At 40.8% G+C, this 16,888-nt stretch overlaps 1 protein-coding gene across 1 annotated transcript in view; it reads left to right on the top strand.

Annotated features, from left to right (window-relative positions):
• Anxa5 (annexin A5) overlaps positions 1-14,483 on the top strand; it is a 39,728-nt gene extending 25,245 nt beyond the window's left edge. The window contains exons 8-13 of the mRNA XM_004666998.3: positions 135-191; positions 7,789-7,882; positions 9,030-9,125; positions 10,438-10,496; positions 10,691-10,813; positions 13,972-14,483. Coding sequence (XP_004667055.3) covers positions 135-191; positions 7,789-7,882; positions 9,030-9,125; positions 10,438-10,496; positions 10,691-10,813; positions 13,972-14,034 — 492 coding nt within the window. The 3' untranslated portion in view covers positions 14,035-14,483. The remainder of the gene's footprint in view (positions 1-134; positions 192-7,788; positions 7,883-9,029; positions 9,126-10,437; positions 10,497-10,690; positions 10,814-13,971) is intronic.
• Positions 14,484-16,888: the final 2,405 nt, after the last annotated feature.

The raw sequence follows: 16,888 nt of genomic DNA, 5'->3' as shown, positions 1-16,888 counted from the left end.
CACACTGTGTGGTAATGTGAAGTACTAAAGGATTGATATGGTTGGGGAAAGCTGTGTATACATAATCATCAGGTACATCTTTCTATTTGAGTAAAAACACTCCACAGTTCAGCATGTGACATGATCTCCTGCAGGCAAATCGAGACCCTGATGCTGCAATTGATGAAGCTCAAGTTGAACTGGATGCTCAGGTGAGTGAGGTCTATTGTGTGATGACTGCATTATTACTTAGAAATAAAAAGTCTTCACGGTAATGAAAAATCAAAATGTGTGTTGTTAGAGCCCTTAGAAATAATGTTACACTGTTAGTCTTCTCTCTGACCCCCCCCCCCCACAGGGACCCTCCTTGTTCAGGAATGTGGGTTGTGCATTGTGGGGTTAGCCATCAGTTAAGAGGAAGACGTAATGTCTTTGTGCATAATGTCCCATTATGTGGCACTAACAATCTTTCCACCCCCTCTTCCACAAATTTCTCTGAGCCATGATGGGTTTGTTTTAGGTCTGCTTGAGTGATGAAGTCTTGAGAGCCTCTGTGTCTCTGGATATTTGGTTTGGTAGGAGTTGAGTGTTCTCTGTGTCTATCTCCTTCACCCTTGTGCTGGTACCAGGTTCACCAAGAAAGCAGCACTCTTGCTCATTTCCCCAATTACTCATGGCTGTATATACACTGTATACATAAGTAATTCTTATGCCAATGAGGCATATTTTAGAATGACATATTAGCTTCCTATAGCCATTGTGGTTTGGTGTAGTGTGATCTCCTGCACTGGATAATGAAAGTAAGAGATAAATATATAATCCAAGGTGTTAATAAAAGCTTAAAAGTAGGAAAAAAGAAATAATGTTACACAACCATAAGACCCACATAGGTGATTTCTTTTATTCTGATCTGGCCAGTAATATCGTTACTTTGTTCCAATGCTGAAATGAAGTTAAATAAATTATTTTGCAGTTTCCATCTATATATACTCTTTAAAGATTATTTCTATTTATAGTTATTTGAGAGAAAGAGAAAGAATTGGTACACCAGGGCCTCCAGCCACTACAAACAAATTCCTGACACATATGCCACCTTGTGCATCTGGTTTATGTGGGTACTGGGAAATTGAACCTGGATCCTTAGGTTTTGCAGGCAAGTGCCTTAACTCCAATCCTAGATATGCTCTTTTTGTGATTATAGAATAATCACAAAATAGAATTTTACAAAACAAACCCTGTGTTGTTATTTTACTGCCAATGTTGGAATGGGACGGTCTCTTAGCAGGAGAGAATAGGATAAAAGAATATAGTGTTTAATGGTAGGTTTGTTTGCTTTTGGCTTTTTGAAGTAGGGTCTCGCTCTAGCCCAGGCTGACCTGGAATTTACTACGTAGTCTCAGGGTGGCCTTGAACTCATGGCTGTCCTCCTACTTCTGCCTCCCAAGTGCTGGGATTGAAGGCATGTACCACTATGCCCAGCTGTAAGTAGTATTTTGTTACATAAAAGATGAAAAGTTACTTTAGCATTAGGAAATTTCTCTGCATTTCTTTCAACAGACTTCTTTTTTTTAAATTTTTTTTTAAATTTATCTATTTGAGAGAGAAGGCAGAGAGAGAGAGAGAGAATGGGCGTGCGAATGAACTCCAGACGTGTGTGCCCCCTTGTGCATCTGGCTAACGTGGGTCCTGGGGAACCGAGCCTCAGAACCAGGGTCCTTAGGCTTCACAGGCAAGCGCTTAACCGCTAAGCCATCTCTCCATCCCTCAACAGACTTCTAAACAGTTTTGTTGTTCTTCTGTCAGCTGCTTTTTTTTTTTTTTTCGAGGTAGGGTCTCACTCTAGCCCAGGCTGACCTGGAATTCACCCAGACTAGCCTTGAACTCACAGTGATCCTCCTACTTCTGCTTCCCAAAGGCTGGGATTAAAGGCGTATACCATCATTCTGGCTTGTCAACTGCTTTTTATTGACTCCCAAATGAAAATTTGCACTTGAGGGGCTTCTCAAACCCAGTGTCATTTCATCCTGGTTTGTAAACAATCACATGCAGGAAATAAGCATTTGGAAATCTGAAACATGAGAACTAAAGCCTGGGAATAGGCAGAAATGAATTACTTGGGTTCTCAGAATAACCCAGTGCAGCCCTGTGCCTCATTGTTCCATTAGGGAATTTTACAAAAGAGGAGGGGGAAAGATTATAAGAGCCAAAGGTTGAGACATCATGCCCAGAGGCATTCCCTCCCTGCAAAAACAACTCACTGCTGCTCCCACAATGCATAACCCACAATCCCATAGGGAATACCTGCCACCCCATTGAGGAACATCCCTAGTGGAATGGGGGCAGGGATAAGGGGAAAGAGGGTACCAACACATGATGGATCTATACAAAATATGTTGTTAATAATAATAAATAAATAAAACATATCACTGCAAAGGGAAGAGCCAGTTGGCCTTGCTCTATGTGTTACCTACCCTTGATACAGGGAAGAAGGGAATGTTATATTCCTGTGGGTGGCTGATGGTATAATGGCTTCAGGATGCTGGGGTCCCAACCTTCTGGAGAGATCCAAGGATATGTGTTTGCTAAGGCTTACTGCTACAGTTTGTTCCTGTCCCAAACTGCCTCCAAAGTGCTAGCTCATTGTGTCCATTTCTGTCTAAGAACATGAAACCCTGATGTGTTAATGTCCTGTTGGGGGAGATACAGCCACCCCCCATCATGAGGTTATCTGTGTCTTATGCTTTTTCCCCTCATGAATGTACTTGTTTCCTCTCCACATCCTAACTTCTAGGTACTTCCCAGGTAGCCTGTTTGAGCCTCTAGGAATGAGCCAGGTGCCACCTGACATTAAAGCTACAGGTGCCTTCCCTGAGCTGTGGGTTGAGTTCTTTCATGAGTTCCTAGCATAGTTGGAAGTCATACATACTGATGAGTGAGTTAGTGCTAAACTCTGGAGTCTAGGGTGCTGGTTCCCATCTGTGTATTAAGGACAAGCCCAGGTCAGTAGTAGTGAGCTGGGATTTGCAGCCAGGGATCTCAGACTCCAAAGTCTGTTCTCTCCCATTAAACACATCTCATGGTATTCAGAATTAGCTCCTCACCCTGTTCACTCTCACATAAAGGGTTTGTTAAATGCATGAAGTAGTGCAGTCTGCCTTCTAGTAGAGAACAAGCAACAGCAGCCATCCCAAGTCCTATTCCCCTTGGTAGAGTTCTCAGTTTCAACCTGGCCTTGTTGCTTTCCAAGTATTGATTCCTCTGGGCTTTGATAGGAAAAAATGTATTTCTCATATTTCTACTCCCAGGAGGAGGAGTTCTTTCAATGCTTATGGTGTAGGAAGGCAATTGTAGTCAAAGATGACAATAGTAAGACCTTCATTAGGACACTGCAGGCAAATTTCCAGACAAGTGGGTAATGTAATGAGCACACATATGATGAGGGAAAGCTGACCCTTGGGTCTTGCTCCCCCTGGTTTCTTTCTTCAGGGTACCTTGTAGTAGCTCTGCCCGTCACTCTGAAAGCCTATGAATCAGGTGGCCATTTCATTGAGCTGTGGGTTCTGATCCTGCAGGCTTGGGTGCAGCCAGAGTTTGTGTTTTTAATACTCTTCTGGGCACACTGAGTTGTTTCTGGGACCTACATGTCGATTGCCCAGGCTTCAGAGTATCACTCACCTGATGCAGTAGATAAGACCATTCAGAACACTGAAGGTGAAACTCAGAATATGAGGACTGCTTTATGGACTGACCTGAAAATCTGCCCAATGGAAGTCAGGCATTTTGGCCCTTCCCGTGACCACACTGGCTATGATTTCTTGATTTTTAAAGTTTATTATCACTAATTCAACCTTCTAGAAACTGATTGGCAGAGCACTTTGGCAGAGAGCACAACCATTTGTACCTGTGGCAAGGGTAGCTGGGCTGTCACCACTGGGAGGATTAACAGTTTCTTGGTTGAAAATAAAGCTGACATAACTAAATGGCCCTTTCATATTTTTTCTCTACTGATACCTGGCACTAAAATGAGTCCTGTTATTTTGGGATTCTGATAAGCCACAGTGAGTGATTCTTTTGGAAAATGAAAATTCTGTAGACAGTCAATTTTACTTTTTGACCTTTTTGCATGAATGTGTATAGAATGTGTGGTGTTTATGGTGTATGAATATCAGATGTCCTGCTTCATAGCTCATCTGTGTGTTTCCTTGAGATAGAGTCTCTCTCTGACCTTGGATTTACAATTTTAATAAACTCCAGCTATTCTCTGGTCTCTGCTTCCTACAAGACTGGGGTTACAGGCATGCATGGCTGTGCCAGAATCTCCCTCTGATGGTCTCAGAAGGTGTGTGTGTGTGTGTATATACATTCTTTTCTGGAGAAAGCTGATGAGTGCTTACTCCTCCATGCAGGGCCCCTGACAAGCTAAAGGCTGATTCCACCAGTGTGGGCTATCTGACAGAGTGAAGGATAACTTACAGGAGCATGGAGACTCCAAAGCAGTTCTACTGATAAGTCTCTTCCTGACATGTACAACCTCCCCATGGCTGGATAGGTGGTGCTTACCTTCCCCTTCACCTTTCATCTTGTGTACTTTTATCTCCCTGCCAAGGCCAGGAAACCTCATGCTTCATTGCTTACTCCTGGTACAGGGTTTACCTGCAATCTTAGATGAGGGTCTGTCTTTCCTCACCCCTCTCCCAATGTACAGCCACAGATAACATTTAAATGAAGGTTTTAATAGATGTTTTCTCCTGGGGACCGCATCATACAACTGTGGGTGTGTGTGCATGTATGTCTGTGTAAGAGAGTGCAGGCACATGTGTGAAGGTCACAGGACAGCCCTGAGTGTTGTTCCTCACTTTTCAGGCTAGTCTGTTCATTATTGTGTTTGGCAGGCTAGCTGGCCCTGTGAGTTTGTGGATATTCTCCTGTTTGTACCATCCAACTCACCTTTGGAGCCCTGGGATTATAGAACATGTTATTGTGTCCAGCTTTATGTAGGTTCTGGGGACCTAAACTCAGGTTGCCACATTTACTTGACAAGTGCTTTATCCATGAGCCATCTCCCAGCCTCTAAAACTGATATTCTATGTCCTTTCCTGCCACATCTTTGCTTTCTGCTCTCGCTGGAGGGAAGGTTGAGCTCTTAGGGGAAGAGACAAGGGAAGGGAATCCTGTGTACTGAGCACTCTGCTCTGCTGCTTGAGTTTTGAAATCTCCATTTATGACCCCATAGAATTACTGTTCTCATGCTTCAGGCCAGTATGTGGGCTTAGGGAGAGATTAATATAACTCACTTGAGGTCTCACAGGCAAGGATAAAGGGCCAGGTCTTCTTTGACTCCCAAACCTTCATCTTTTGCTCTGAACCTTGGGTTATTGTCCAGTTGAGCTCAGGCTGTAAGAGGATGAGCAGAGTCAAGAGATACAAGGGTATCTCATCCAGCACATCTCCCTGGTTGTTGCCATTCATTCATTCTTTTGGGACTGAGGATCTAACCCAGGGCCTTATGCAAGCTATTCAAACATACTACCACTGAATGAAAATAAAATAATAAATGTCATTGTTCTGTATGAAAACATCATTGTGTATGATTTACTTGATTTTATCTTCAGAATAGATATTGGTTCCAGATATAAGTCTCCTAAGAAAATTAAGGTTATAACAAGTGTAACTTCTCTGCTTGCTAGTGAAAATTCACAGCCATATAGAACAGTTGGTAAGAAATATGAGCATCAGCTGTGCCTGAAGATTGTACAAGATGAGCTCTGTCCTGTTTAGGGACTAATCTATCTCCTGTCTCCATGTGGGAAATGTGCTAGGGGAGTTACTGACTTTCTAAGGATGTTGATGTTAACGGTAATTTTTAATTTTGGTTTTTCTGTGTTGTATAGAATTTCTCAACATGTCAGTTTTGCAATTAGATTTTAAATTATTTATTTTTATTTATTTTTTTGAGAGAGAGAGAGAGAGAGAGAGAAAGAAGCAGATAAAGGAAGAGGTGTAGATAGAGATAGAGAATGAGCACACCAGTCCTCCAGATGCTGCAAATGAACTCCAAATGCAGGCGCCACCTTGTGCATCTGGCTTACGTGGGTCCTGGGGAATGAACCTAGGTCCTTTGACTTTGCAGACAAGCACCTTAACCACTAAGCCCTCTTCCCAGCCCGATTTTAAATTATTTTTTTCTTTTTATTATTATTAGATATGGACATCTTTTATATGTAAACATCACATGTTGGTACTATCCTTTCCCTCAAACCTGTCCCTTTTCTGAGGAGGCCTTCCTCACTGGGGATGCAAGTCAACCCCCTGCATATTGTGGGTCGTGTATTATGGGGGTAACAGTCAGTTATGGGGAAGAGGCAATGTCTCTGTGCAAAATGCCCTAACTTATGGCTCTAACAATCTTTCTGCCTCCTTTTCTGCAAAATTCCCTGAGCCATGCTGGGAGCATTTTAAGTATACTTCAGTGATGGGCACTTTGGAGCATCTAGATCTCTGGTTTGATAGATGTTGAGTGTCCTCAGTATCTTTCTCCATCACCCTTGTGCTGATGTCAGCTTAACTAAGAGAGAAGCATTCTTGCTCATTTCCCCAATTCCTCTGTGGTTTCAGTGGTAGAGTGTCCTGGGTCATTTATCTCCTCAAGTCCAGTTCCCATCTGAAAAAGAGAAGAGATTCTCCAACAGAGAGTGAAGTCAGCACTAGTTAAATGGAATAACCATTATTAGTTTAGAGCAGATTGAAAGGGTTTAGACAATTTTATAGGTGAAGGTTAGTGAGAGCTTGACAGTGGAAAGTAGAATCATTATCTGAGCATGACTCTGACTTGTTTCCCAGTTCCAGATATGGTTTCCTTTCCACTGAGCAGATCTGCTAGCCAATCCAAGGACAGTTAGTGCCACTATTGCATTTGTGTGAGCGTCATGTCAGGTTGTTTGCTTCATTAGCCCATCTGGTGCTAGAAGGTGCTACATGAGCTACCAGGGGAAAGTGGCCAACATCTGTCTGATTTTAAATTACTTTAAGAAAAGTCCAAAAAAAAAAAAAAACAGAAACAGAAAAGTCTGTATAGTTCAAAAGTTTACATACATGCATGACTTATTGTGCTGCTTTAAGTTCTGAAGAACGTGCTCACATTACCAGAATCTATAATGTTTATCATTAATTTTAATTTCAGAATTGAGTGTAAATATTTACTAGTCTTATGTGTTAAATTTTTTGGAAATTTGACAAAAATAAATCTGGACCACTTAATATACACACTTAATACTGTGGTGGACAAAACTTGCACATTTAAACTTAAGCCACTCTTCTTGACCTGATTTCGATCATCTCTGGGCATAAGGTTGCCTCCAGGCAACAGCCCCAGCATATTGCATTCATCTTGGTTAACAAGTCTGCACATTTTATAGCTAGTTTTGGTTAAACCTCAACTGTACAGAGAAAATATGGAATTTCTGTTTAGCCACATGCTACAACATAACTTTAGAACAAGCAAAAAAATGCATATAAGTTCTTGGTAAATTACTCCACAGTCTGTAGATGATGTTCAACAGTGAGATGACCAAAATGTTCTCTGGCTTATATAGCATTGCTTCCCAAAAATAGTATGTTCCAGTTAACATTTAGAGAAGACTGCATCTTGTACCGTTAGTGTACTTTAGTTAATCACACATTAATTAAGTAATGACACATTAATCAGCTGTATATGACCAGGTGAAGCCACTTGAAGGCAGTGAAAACTGGATGGTCAGGAACCCAGGACAGGTGGAGGGTGATTCATTCACTGAGGTTGGTTTCTTGCAGGCTTTGTTTCAGGCTGGAGAGCTGAAGTGGGGCACAGATGAAGAAAAGTTTATTACCATTTTTGGGACACGTAGTGTGTCTCATTTAAGAAGAGGTAAGTGAAAAAATCTGTATGAGACAAATTCTTTGGGAACATTGGTAAATAGATGAACCAGAACAACACAATGCCTGCCACATAGCAGGGATTAGTGAGCAAGGTAGCTTTATACTTTCCCTCAGAGTGACCTGGAGAAATCTTACCATTTTCTTGGCTGCTACTATAGCCTTTACAAAACCAGACATTCTTGCCTTCCCTGTCCCTCATAGGTGATGAGGGACATATGTCTCAGCACTGAGGAGTGAGACACTCTACATACTTCCTGACACTGGTACCTAAGATCTCATTCTGGTTATACCTTAGGTCTCATGGTGTCAGTTGAGAATGAGTTCATCTTTAAAATGGACTATTTTTGCAGGTTAAAGTCTTTGGCTGATGTGGCAGGACATGGGATCTTTCTGTTCTGTATCATGGTTTTTGATGTCTTGGTTTTCTTTCTCATGCTTATTAGCTCACCATCACAAGATGGTTGCTGTAGCTCCAAACATAAGTATTTTCATAGCAAGAAGAGGAAAAAGGTTAAATCAGTCATGCCTGTTGATTGGAGAAAGGCTTCCCAGAACCCCTTCAGGAGACTTACCTGTCAATTTCAAGGAAACTAGGAAAAGGGTGGATGTGGTTGCTTCTGTCTATAATCACAAGGAGGCAGAGGCAGATGGATCACCTAGGCTACATAGTGAGGCCCTGTCACAAAAACAAAACAAAATACTAAATATGTATGTGTGTGTGTGTGTGTGTGTGTGTGTGTGTGTGTGTGTGTGTGTATGTATGTATGTATATATATTGGCTTTTTGAGGTAGGGTCTCACTCTGGCCCAGGCTGACCTGGAATTAACGATGTAGTGTCAGGGTGGCCTTGAACTCTCAGCAATCCTCCTACCTCTGCCTCTTGAGTGCTGGGATTAAAGGCATGTGCCACCATGCCCAGCTCACTAAATAAGTTTTAAAAAGCAACCCTCAATAAGTGATACTTGTAAAAAACAAACAACAACAACAACAAAAAAAAAACAGCAGTTGTTTAGGGCTCTGCATCTGCATGCAAGAAAGATTTTTGTGTGGCAGGACAAAACTTCATTAGAATAAATATCTTCTTTCTGGAAAGAGTGATTCTTGCCTGATTAAGGAATCATTTCCATTTTTTCTAGTCTTTGACAAATACATGACCATATCAGGATTTCAGATCGAGGAAACTATTGACCGGGAGACATCGGGGAATCTGGAGCAGCTGCTACTAGCTGTAGGTAGGTGATTGCAGTGTATGTGTGTAGATCTAACAGAAACTGGTTTCATGAAGTTGAGGCCACACCTGAAAATAACCACATACTTCTTCTTTATGGAAAGGGTGACATGATTCTGAAGGAATAAACTCCTAAGTTTCCATTTCAGAAGCCTGTGTCTATGATGAACATATATGATTATCTAGTAACTTACTTCATTCTATGAAAATACAAGATGGTTAAAAGAATCATGGTGACCCTCCAGTGTTGTGGACTTTATCACAAATGCTTCTTGCTTCTGACTCCTGTGGGATTATAGAATTCTTTTGAATACTGTCCTCACAGCTTTGAGGCAGATTGAGAAATTCTCACAAGAGAAAGAGAATCAACGAAGACTGTTTTCAGACTAAGTAATTTGGCAATTTAATAAATGTTCAGAGTAATTGGAAAAATTGGGGAATTGAGTTTTAACAGTGATTGTAGTTTTTATACACTTTGCATATCCTCAGAGAATGCAAATTAACATGTATGTCCAAGGCTCTGGATTTTACATGGTCTGTGTGCTCTGAGCACTTGGTATTTTTTGTTTTCTGAAGAATAAGCAGAACTTGTGTAAGAACCATCATGAAATGTAACCATTCATATAAACATAACTTTTATAAAATGTTGCTCCTTCTAGTTGCATCAGAATCAAGGCCATTAAATTATTAGTGACTTTTTCTTAATCATTGAAAAAGGGAGAATTAAGAAACCTCTAAAGCATTGATATTTTCTGTATATAGAAGAATTTTCCTGTAATGGATTTACTGAAACTGAGCTGACTGAGGTCTGCTGAACCTTCACCTAGGTTAGGTACAAACATATTTAGAACAGATAATCTACCTGTCCAAGCATTTGTGCCAGAATGGATAGATGTAGGCTGCTTATCTGAATTGTGAGCTCCAGAGAATATGGACAGAACTCAAGAACACGGGCTAAGTTTTTCTAGAGATTATAATAGCTTTCTTCTGTCATTTGATTAATGGAATGAAAATTCTCAATCTACCTGTATAATTGATTGCTGATGATGAAGGCTGTGGCATGATAACTACCAAGGAGCCAACAGGGGAGCTCAGAGGATAGAGGAGGACAGAGAAAACCCAAGCCCCTGGTCCAGTATCTTTCTAAGTCTGTGCAGACTCCAAGGCAAACCAAGCTAGTGTTGGCAAGTGGGGACATCCCATCAGCATTGCTTTCATAGGAGCAGAGCCAAGAGTGCAAAGCAACATTTGTTTTGATGATCTAATCCTTTTCATGTGAGAGTAACACCTGATCTTTGTATTCCTTGCTTTCTTAGTGAAATCCATTCGCAGCATCCCTGCCTACCTTGCAGAGACCCTCTACTATGCTATGAAGGTGAGTGGGTGTTGATTCTTCTGTCTAGTAAATGTATCTTTCTAGTATTACCTGTCTCCAACTGATTATGCTATAGATGCTAGGCCTAGAAATTTTATCTTCTTTAAACTTATAGCCCCATTCTAAACTGTTGGGCTATATTGATGCTGTTTTGGAAGACTCTAAACATCATGCTTCTCTTTTCTTTCTTAAAGGGAGCTGGGACAGATGATCACACCCTCATCAGAGTCATGGTGTCCAGGAGTGAGATTGATCTGTTTAACATCAGGAAGGAGTTTAGGAAGAACTTTGCCACCTCTCTCTATTCCATGATCAAGGTAGCAAAATCTTCCATTATGCTTAGAAATCCAAAGCTGTTCAGTAGGTGGGAGAATCCAATTTTTATGGTGAACTTAAAACTTTCATGGTAGGTTTTTTGTTTTTGTTTTAATTTTTAAATTTATTTTTATTTGAGAGGGTGAAAGAGAGAGAAAGAGATTAGAAAGAAAGATGGACGGATGGACGGACGGACGATGGATGGATGGATGGATGATAGATAAATAATGAGTGTGCTAGGGCCTTTGAATTCCAGATGCATGCCCCACCTTGTGCATCTGGTTTACGTGGGTCCTGGGGAATCAAACCTGGGTCCTTCAGCTTTGCACACAAATGTCTTAACCACTAAGCCATCTCTCCATCCCTCATGGTAGGTTTTTAAAGCTAAGGGTTCTAGAGCTCAGTGCAATGTTTCTTGAAGAAGGGATGCAACTATAGTTTAGGTATGAATGTGGTCATGGCTCTCTAGAGCTTAGAAGCATTATTTAATGGTGGTGACAGGTGACTAAATGAGCCCAAATTCCTGCCCATATCAGATTGTGTTTTCCTGTCTTGAAGCAGTCCCAGCTATCTTTGTTAGTTCCTCCTTCCTTATTAGCTTTCCTTTCTTTATTGTTTGTCCTCACTGTGTCTCTGGTATCAGGTTCAGGAAAGAACCAACCAGGTAATGTCTGCTGTAAAAGGCAAGGCAGGATTGCTATCATGTTCTCCTAGAAGGAAAGTACTCTGCCACCTCTAAATTTAGTCGAAGTTTTTCAACATCCCTTTCTTTTTTTGTATGTGTAGGTATGTGTGATATGCATACGTGTGTGTGTGTGTGTGTGTGTAGACCAGCAATAGATGTTGAGTGTCTTCTTCTGTTACTTTCCATCATATTTTATCACTGATTTAGTGATTTAGCCTAGCTGAACAGCTTGACCCAGGGATCTGTCTGCCTGCCCCCCCAAGCATAGGAGTACAAGTGTAATTACAGGTCCTGCATTTATATGTGTTCTGAGGACTAGAATACAGATCCTCAGGCTTGAGCAGCAAGCACTTTCACTGACTGAGGCACCTCCCCAGCCCTTGACCACACACCTGTTGAGGATAGAGGTTAGTGTGGGTCACATGCAGAACAGTATGTGTATGGTATATAGTTCCTGGACTAAAGGGTATTTCACATACTCTTGTATCTGAGGCAAAGCCACAATGTCCAGGCACTTGATAGCCAAATAGGAATTATGTTTAGATATTCTGTCCTCTCTTTGAACCATTCTACTGGTAAAACTTTCTACAGGGTTTTCTGCTTTACATTTCTAGTATTTCTGATTGTTATTTTTCATTATTTCTATTTCCTTATTCATGTCTTGTATTGACCTCCTTATTTCATTAAGTTGGTTTTCTGTGTTGTCTTGGGATTCTTTCAGGAGTTTGTTTTCTTCTTTGATTTCTTTGAGTATAGATATAATCATTTTTTAAAAAAAAATTTGTCAGGCATTTCATCTAAAGCAGTTTCACTGGAGGTCATTTCTGATGGATTTATAATTTTTAGTGGGATTATATTATCTTTATTTTTGTGTTTCATGTATTATAATGTAGAGATCTTTGCATCTTGAGTTAATTTGGTGCTTGGAGTCTCTAATTATTATTCTTAGCCATGTAAATCTGACTATATCTCTTCAATATAGAAGTTTAAGGTGCCAGATGTAGCTCTTATACTCCAAGAGAAACAGCAGAAGTGACCCTAGGTGTTGAGTTTACCTGCTATTCAAGTATTGTTGTAGACTGGGTGGAACAAGTTACCGGCAAATTCTAAAATTCAACTGACATACATATACATACATATACAATATACATATTTAATTCAAATATACATATTTATTTACATATACATATTTAATTCAAAACCAGCACAGAATATTTATACAAGCTTGGGGATTAAAACATACAGATAATCTATTAAAGCCAAATCCCTAAGGGTGTGTGTTGCCCCACACCCTTAATCCTGTCAACTAGGAAGTTGAGATTTCTGGTCTGAAATGGGTTCCAAGTCAGCCTGGGGCTGTGTCAGACCCTGCCCCCACTAATGACAGAAGTAACAGACAACAACCCCCAAAATCAAGAACCATCAAAGGCAACAATAGTCAATAGCAAAATACAGTTTATTTGTGAATGGTAAAGCCAACCAAGAATATATTGTTCAAATGTAATACATAACCTTTCCTAACATGGAAAGATAGATTAGCCCTTCCAGTGTAGGCCCATGTATCTGGCTTTGTGTAAATAACCCCTGTTACTTTTTGGGATGGCTTTCAATCTCACCAATGCTGAGTTCCCACCTTGATCCCTCTCAGTTGCACTGTGGACTGTGTTAGGCTGCTCGGTAGCCAGATCTGCTGTTCTGATCAGCCGTGCTGGATGATGCTTGGGAGATAGGAGACTGTGAAGGGTGCCAGAGCTGCTCAACTGGTCCTGTTTGTGTTCCCTTTCAGCAGCTGGATTCTGCTGTCTTCCTCTTCAGGTTTCTTGACTTTGTGAGGAGGCCGATGTGTGTGGAAAATCCCTTCACCTGGTTTCTACTCCTGCAGCTCTGCTGGCTGGCTGGCTGGGTGGGTGGGTGTGCAGGCATGAAGACAAAGGCTGCTGGTGCCTCAGTGGGATTCTGGCCAATTTCCTCTTTTTTGGAAATTAGTCTCTCCTGCTTCTCTGCTGTGGTTGATAATAACTTATACACCTTCACTTGTTGGTAGAAGACTGTATTTTGCTGTATTTCTGCTTATTTCCCTCCCTAGGCTGCTTTGGTGTGGCTACTGTGCTGTCATTTTCCCTGGAAGTCCCAAATAGAAATTATGTGATGGAAACTGAGAGTCTAGTTAGAAAGCTTGGCTTTAATCAAGTTAGAAGGGTTTCCTTATTCTCTGTGTTTCTAGATAGATAGGCAGATATAATTTCTTGTCTTTAAGAAAAGTGGTTCTTTAAGAGTAAAATTAGGAAGTTAAACCCAAGCTGCATCAGTAGGAACCTCCCTGTATAGCATTCCAGATATGAGTCACATATAGAGAAATTATTCACTTGGAAGAAAAGTTATAGGAATAAAATTTGTTGCCAGATATTTCTGAGTGTTTTATTTCCTGTTGCTTTCATGACTCATGGAGGTTGATGGAGTACATTTGGGTTTCAGGGTGACACATCTGGGGACTATAAGAAAGCCCTGCTGCTGCTCTGTGGAGGAGAGGATGACTGAAGCGCCCTGGAATGCCCTGTGCCTGCTGCCCACCTCCAGCTTCCTTCAGCACATGTAGTAGCTGCGCTTTGTATGACGGTGCCTGACACTTGCTGCCTTATGCTAACATACTAATGACCAAACATGTCGTACATGAAAATAGTGGTGCTTCTGATCTTTATTGAGATCTTCTGTCTCTGACTGATGTAGCATTTGACCTGCACTTACATTACTAAGTCTAATGTCTGAGTTATTCTGTTTTCCAATAAAGAGGTCAGATTGCTTTTTAGCCTTTTCTTAAAGCTCATTTATGTTAATAATTGTGTATTACCTTAATTGGAAACTTAGCCTTGAAATTGTGAACTCCTGAAAATGCTGTCAATCAAGTTTATTGCTAAAAAGTTTATTGTAAAATTGCTATGGTTATATTCAAAATATTAGTGACAAATAAACATTCCTTTCTCTCTGAATCACTTATGGATATATATTTATAAAGTTTATTTTAAGAGTAGTTGCCTAGTATTTGTAAGCTATGGGGTCAATCTCCAACACCACAGAAACTGGGTGTGGTGGTATATGCCTATAATCCTAGCACTTGGGAGATGGAGGCAGGAGAATCAGAGGCTCAAGGTCCTCCTTGGGTACATAGAGTTTCAGGCCAGCCTAGGATACATGAGATCCTATTTTTTTTTCTTCTTTTAAAGAATAAAGTTTATCTTAATTTAACTGTGATATATTTTTTTTAAAAAAAGCCAAGCTGTTGACAGCAGGATTATCTGATAGCTGAATTTATAGTTGTTAGCCTTTGGGTACAGAAATGTGAATCACAAGCCAGAGTCAAACCCCGCCTTAACCTAAGGTGAGGAGTGAGAACAGGTTTTCTCCCATGTGTGATGGGGTAGGTGAAAGTGTTTATCTTGGAATCGGATATGGAAATACTATGGTACTTCTTACTAGAAGAAAAGCTAATTTTAACATTTAACCTAAAATTTCAGAGCACTAGCTTATATCAAGTATCAAGCTCTCTTGATACTAATATGTCCTATCTAACACAAAAAACACCCATCATAAATACCCCAACTCTCTTAGAACCCCTCACTGCCCTGTCTCTGTATGGCACACCTGACAAAATAAAAGATGATCTGGTGCCGGAGAGTTCCACAAAATGACTAATCTAGACCCAATTTCCTGTCTTTTCTACAAAACAGGTGTCTTTGGGATTTATGGGACATCAGCCTCTATATATCTTCCCACTTGCCCTCTCAGCTTTCTTTCCCCTGCTATACCTTCTACCTTATATCTTATACCTTATACCTCCTGACTCCCCCATCCCAATCCCCTTAACTACTAATGTAAGATGAAAGAGAGATGTAATTGTTCTCCCATTGCTTGCAGCAGTAGGTATTTTTACAGGTATGGCCACAGGAGCTGTCAGACTTGGAAGTATCCACTGTATCACTCCAGCTGTCATAAAGTCTAAATGAAATCTCAGACCACATTGACTCTATTCAAGATCAACTTGATTCCTTGGCTGCAGTGGTTCTTCAAAACCACTAAGGGCTCAACATATTGACAGCAGAGGTAAATGGGGGAATACGCATTCCCCTTCAGAAACAATGCTGCTTCTACACTAACAAGTCCCAACTCAGTTGGGACCCAGTGACTCAGGGACCAGGCAAGCAAGATTCAACAACAAACTAGTTCTCCGAAACTGGTTACTTCCCTTATTTACACCTTTCATCCTAATTGTATTCTTATTCATGTTTTTACCTTGCCTTTAAAATTTTGTATGGAGATTTCTCCTAGAACATACTGTTTCCCAGTCCAGTACCTAAGACAAAATAAAACAATGCAGCTCCTTCAATCATTCCAGAGTCCAAATCCATCAGACTTCACCCTGTCTCAGCAGGAAGTAGTAAAATCATGAGATTGGTCTTTCCTACTCCTATTCTATAGAAGAGTGAAATAAAGGGGGTTAGCATGTCAGAAATTCAATATACTACTGGCCAAAAAGTCAGCCAGAAGAAAGCCCCCTGCTACCTTGAGAACCCTACCTTCCTGGTGATCTCTCAGAAGAAAGTAGTTCAAAGAAGTTCACTGCCTTTACACTTGCTAATCCCTCTCTCTTCCCACTTCTCCTTGACATACCCCCCCCAGGGGTTCGCATTTCCAGAACCCCAACTACAGAAGACTGCAGAAATGTGAAGTGTCCCTCTGTGACTGACCACCAATAAAGTCCTTGTCGTAGAGAATTTTTTCTATTTGTTTTGCTGTTTTTCTACAATGTGCCACCTTGTGTATCTAGCTTAGATGGGTACTGAGGACCATTAGGCTTTATAAGCAAGTGCCTTAGCCACTGAACCATATCTCTAGCCCCTTTACAACTTTTGTTTTGTTTTGTTTTTCAAGGTAGGGTCTCACCGTATTCCAGACTGACCTTGAATTCACCATGTAGTCTCAGGTGGCTCATGCCGATCCTCCTACCTATTCCTCCCATGTGCTGAGATTAAAGGTATGTCCCACCATTGCCTGGCCTCCTTCACAAGTTTTTTTCTTTTTCTTTCTCAATTTTTATTAACATTTTCCATGATTATAAAAAATATCCCATGATAATACCCTCCCTCCCCCCCTCCATTTTCCCCTTTGAAATTCCATTCTCCATCATATCTTCTCCCCATCTCAATCAGTCTCCCTTTCATTTTGATGTCATGATCTTTTCCTCCTCTTATGATGGTCTTGTGTAGGTAGTGTCAGGCACTATAAGGTCATGGATATGCAGGCCATTTGTGTTTGGAGGAGCATGTTGTAAGGAGTCCTACCCTTCCTTTAGCTCTTACATTATTTCCACCACCTTTTCCGCATTAGACTCTAAGCC

The sequence above is a fragment of the Jaculus jaculus genome, chromosome 12 (genome assembly GCF_020740685.1).
Source record: "Jaculus jaculus isolate mJacJac1 chromosome 12, mJacJac1.mat.Y.cur, whole genome shotgun sequence".
Taxonomy (NCBI): domain Eukaryota; kingdom Metazoa; phylum Chordata; class Mammalia; order Rodentia; family Dipodidae; genus Jaculus; species Jaculus jaculus.
This window is presented reverse-complemented; position numbering and strand designations above follow the sequence as displayed.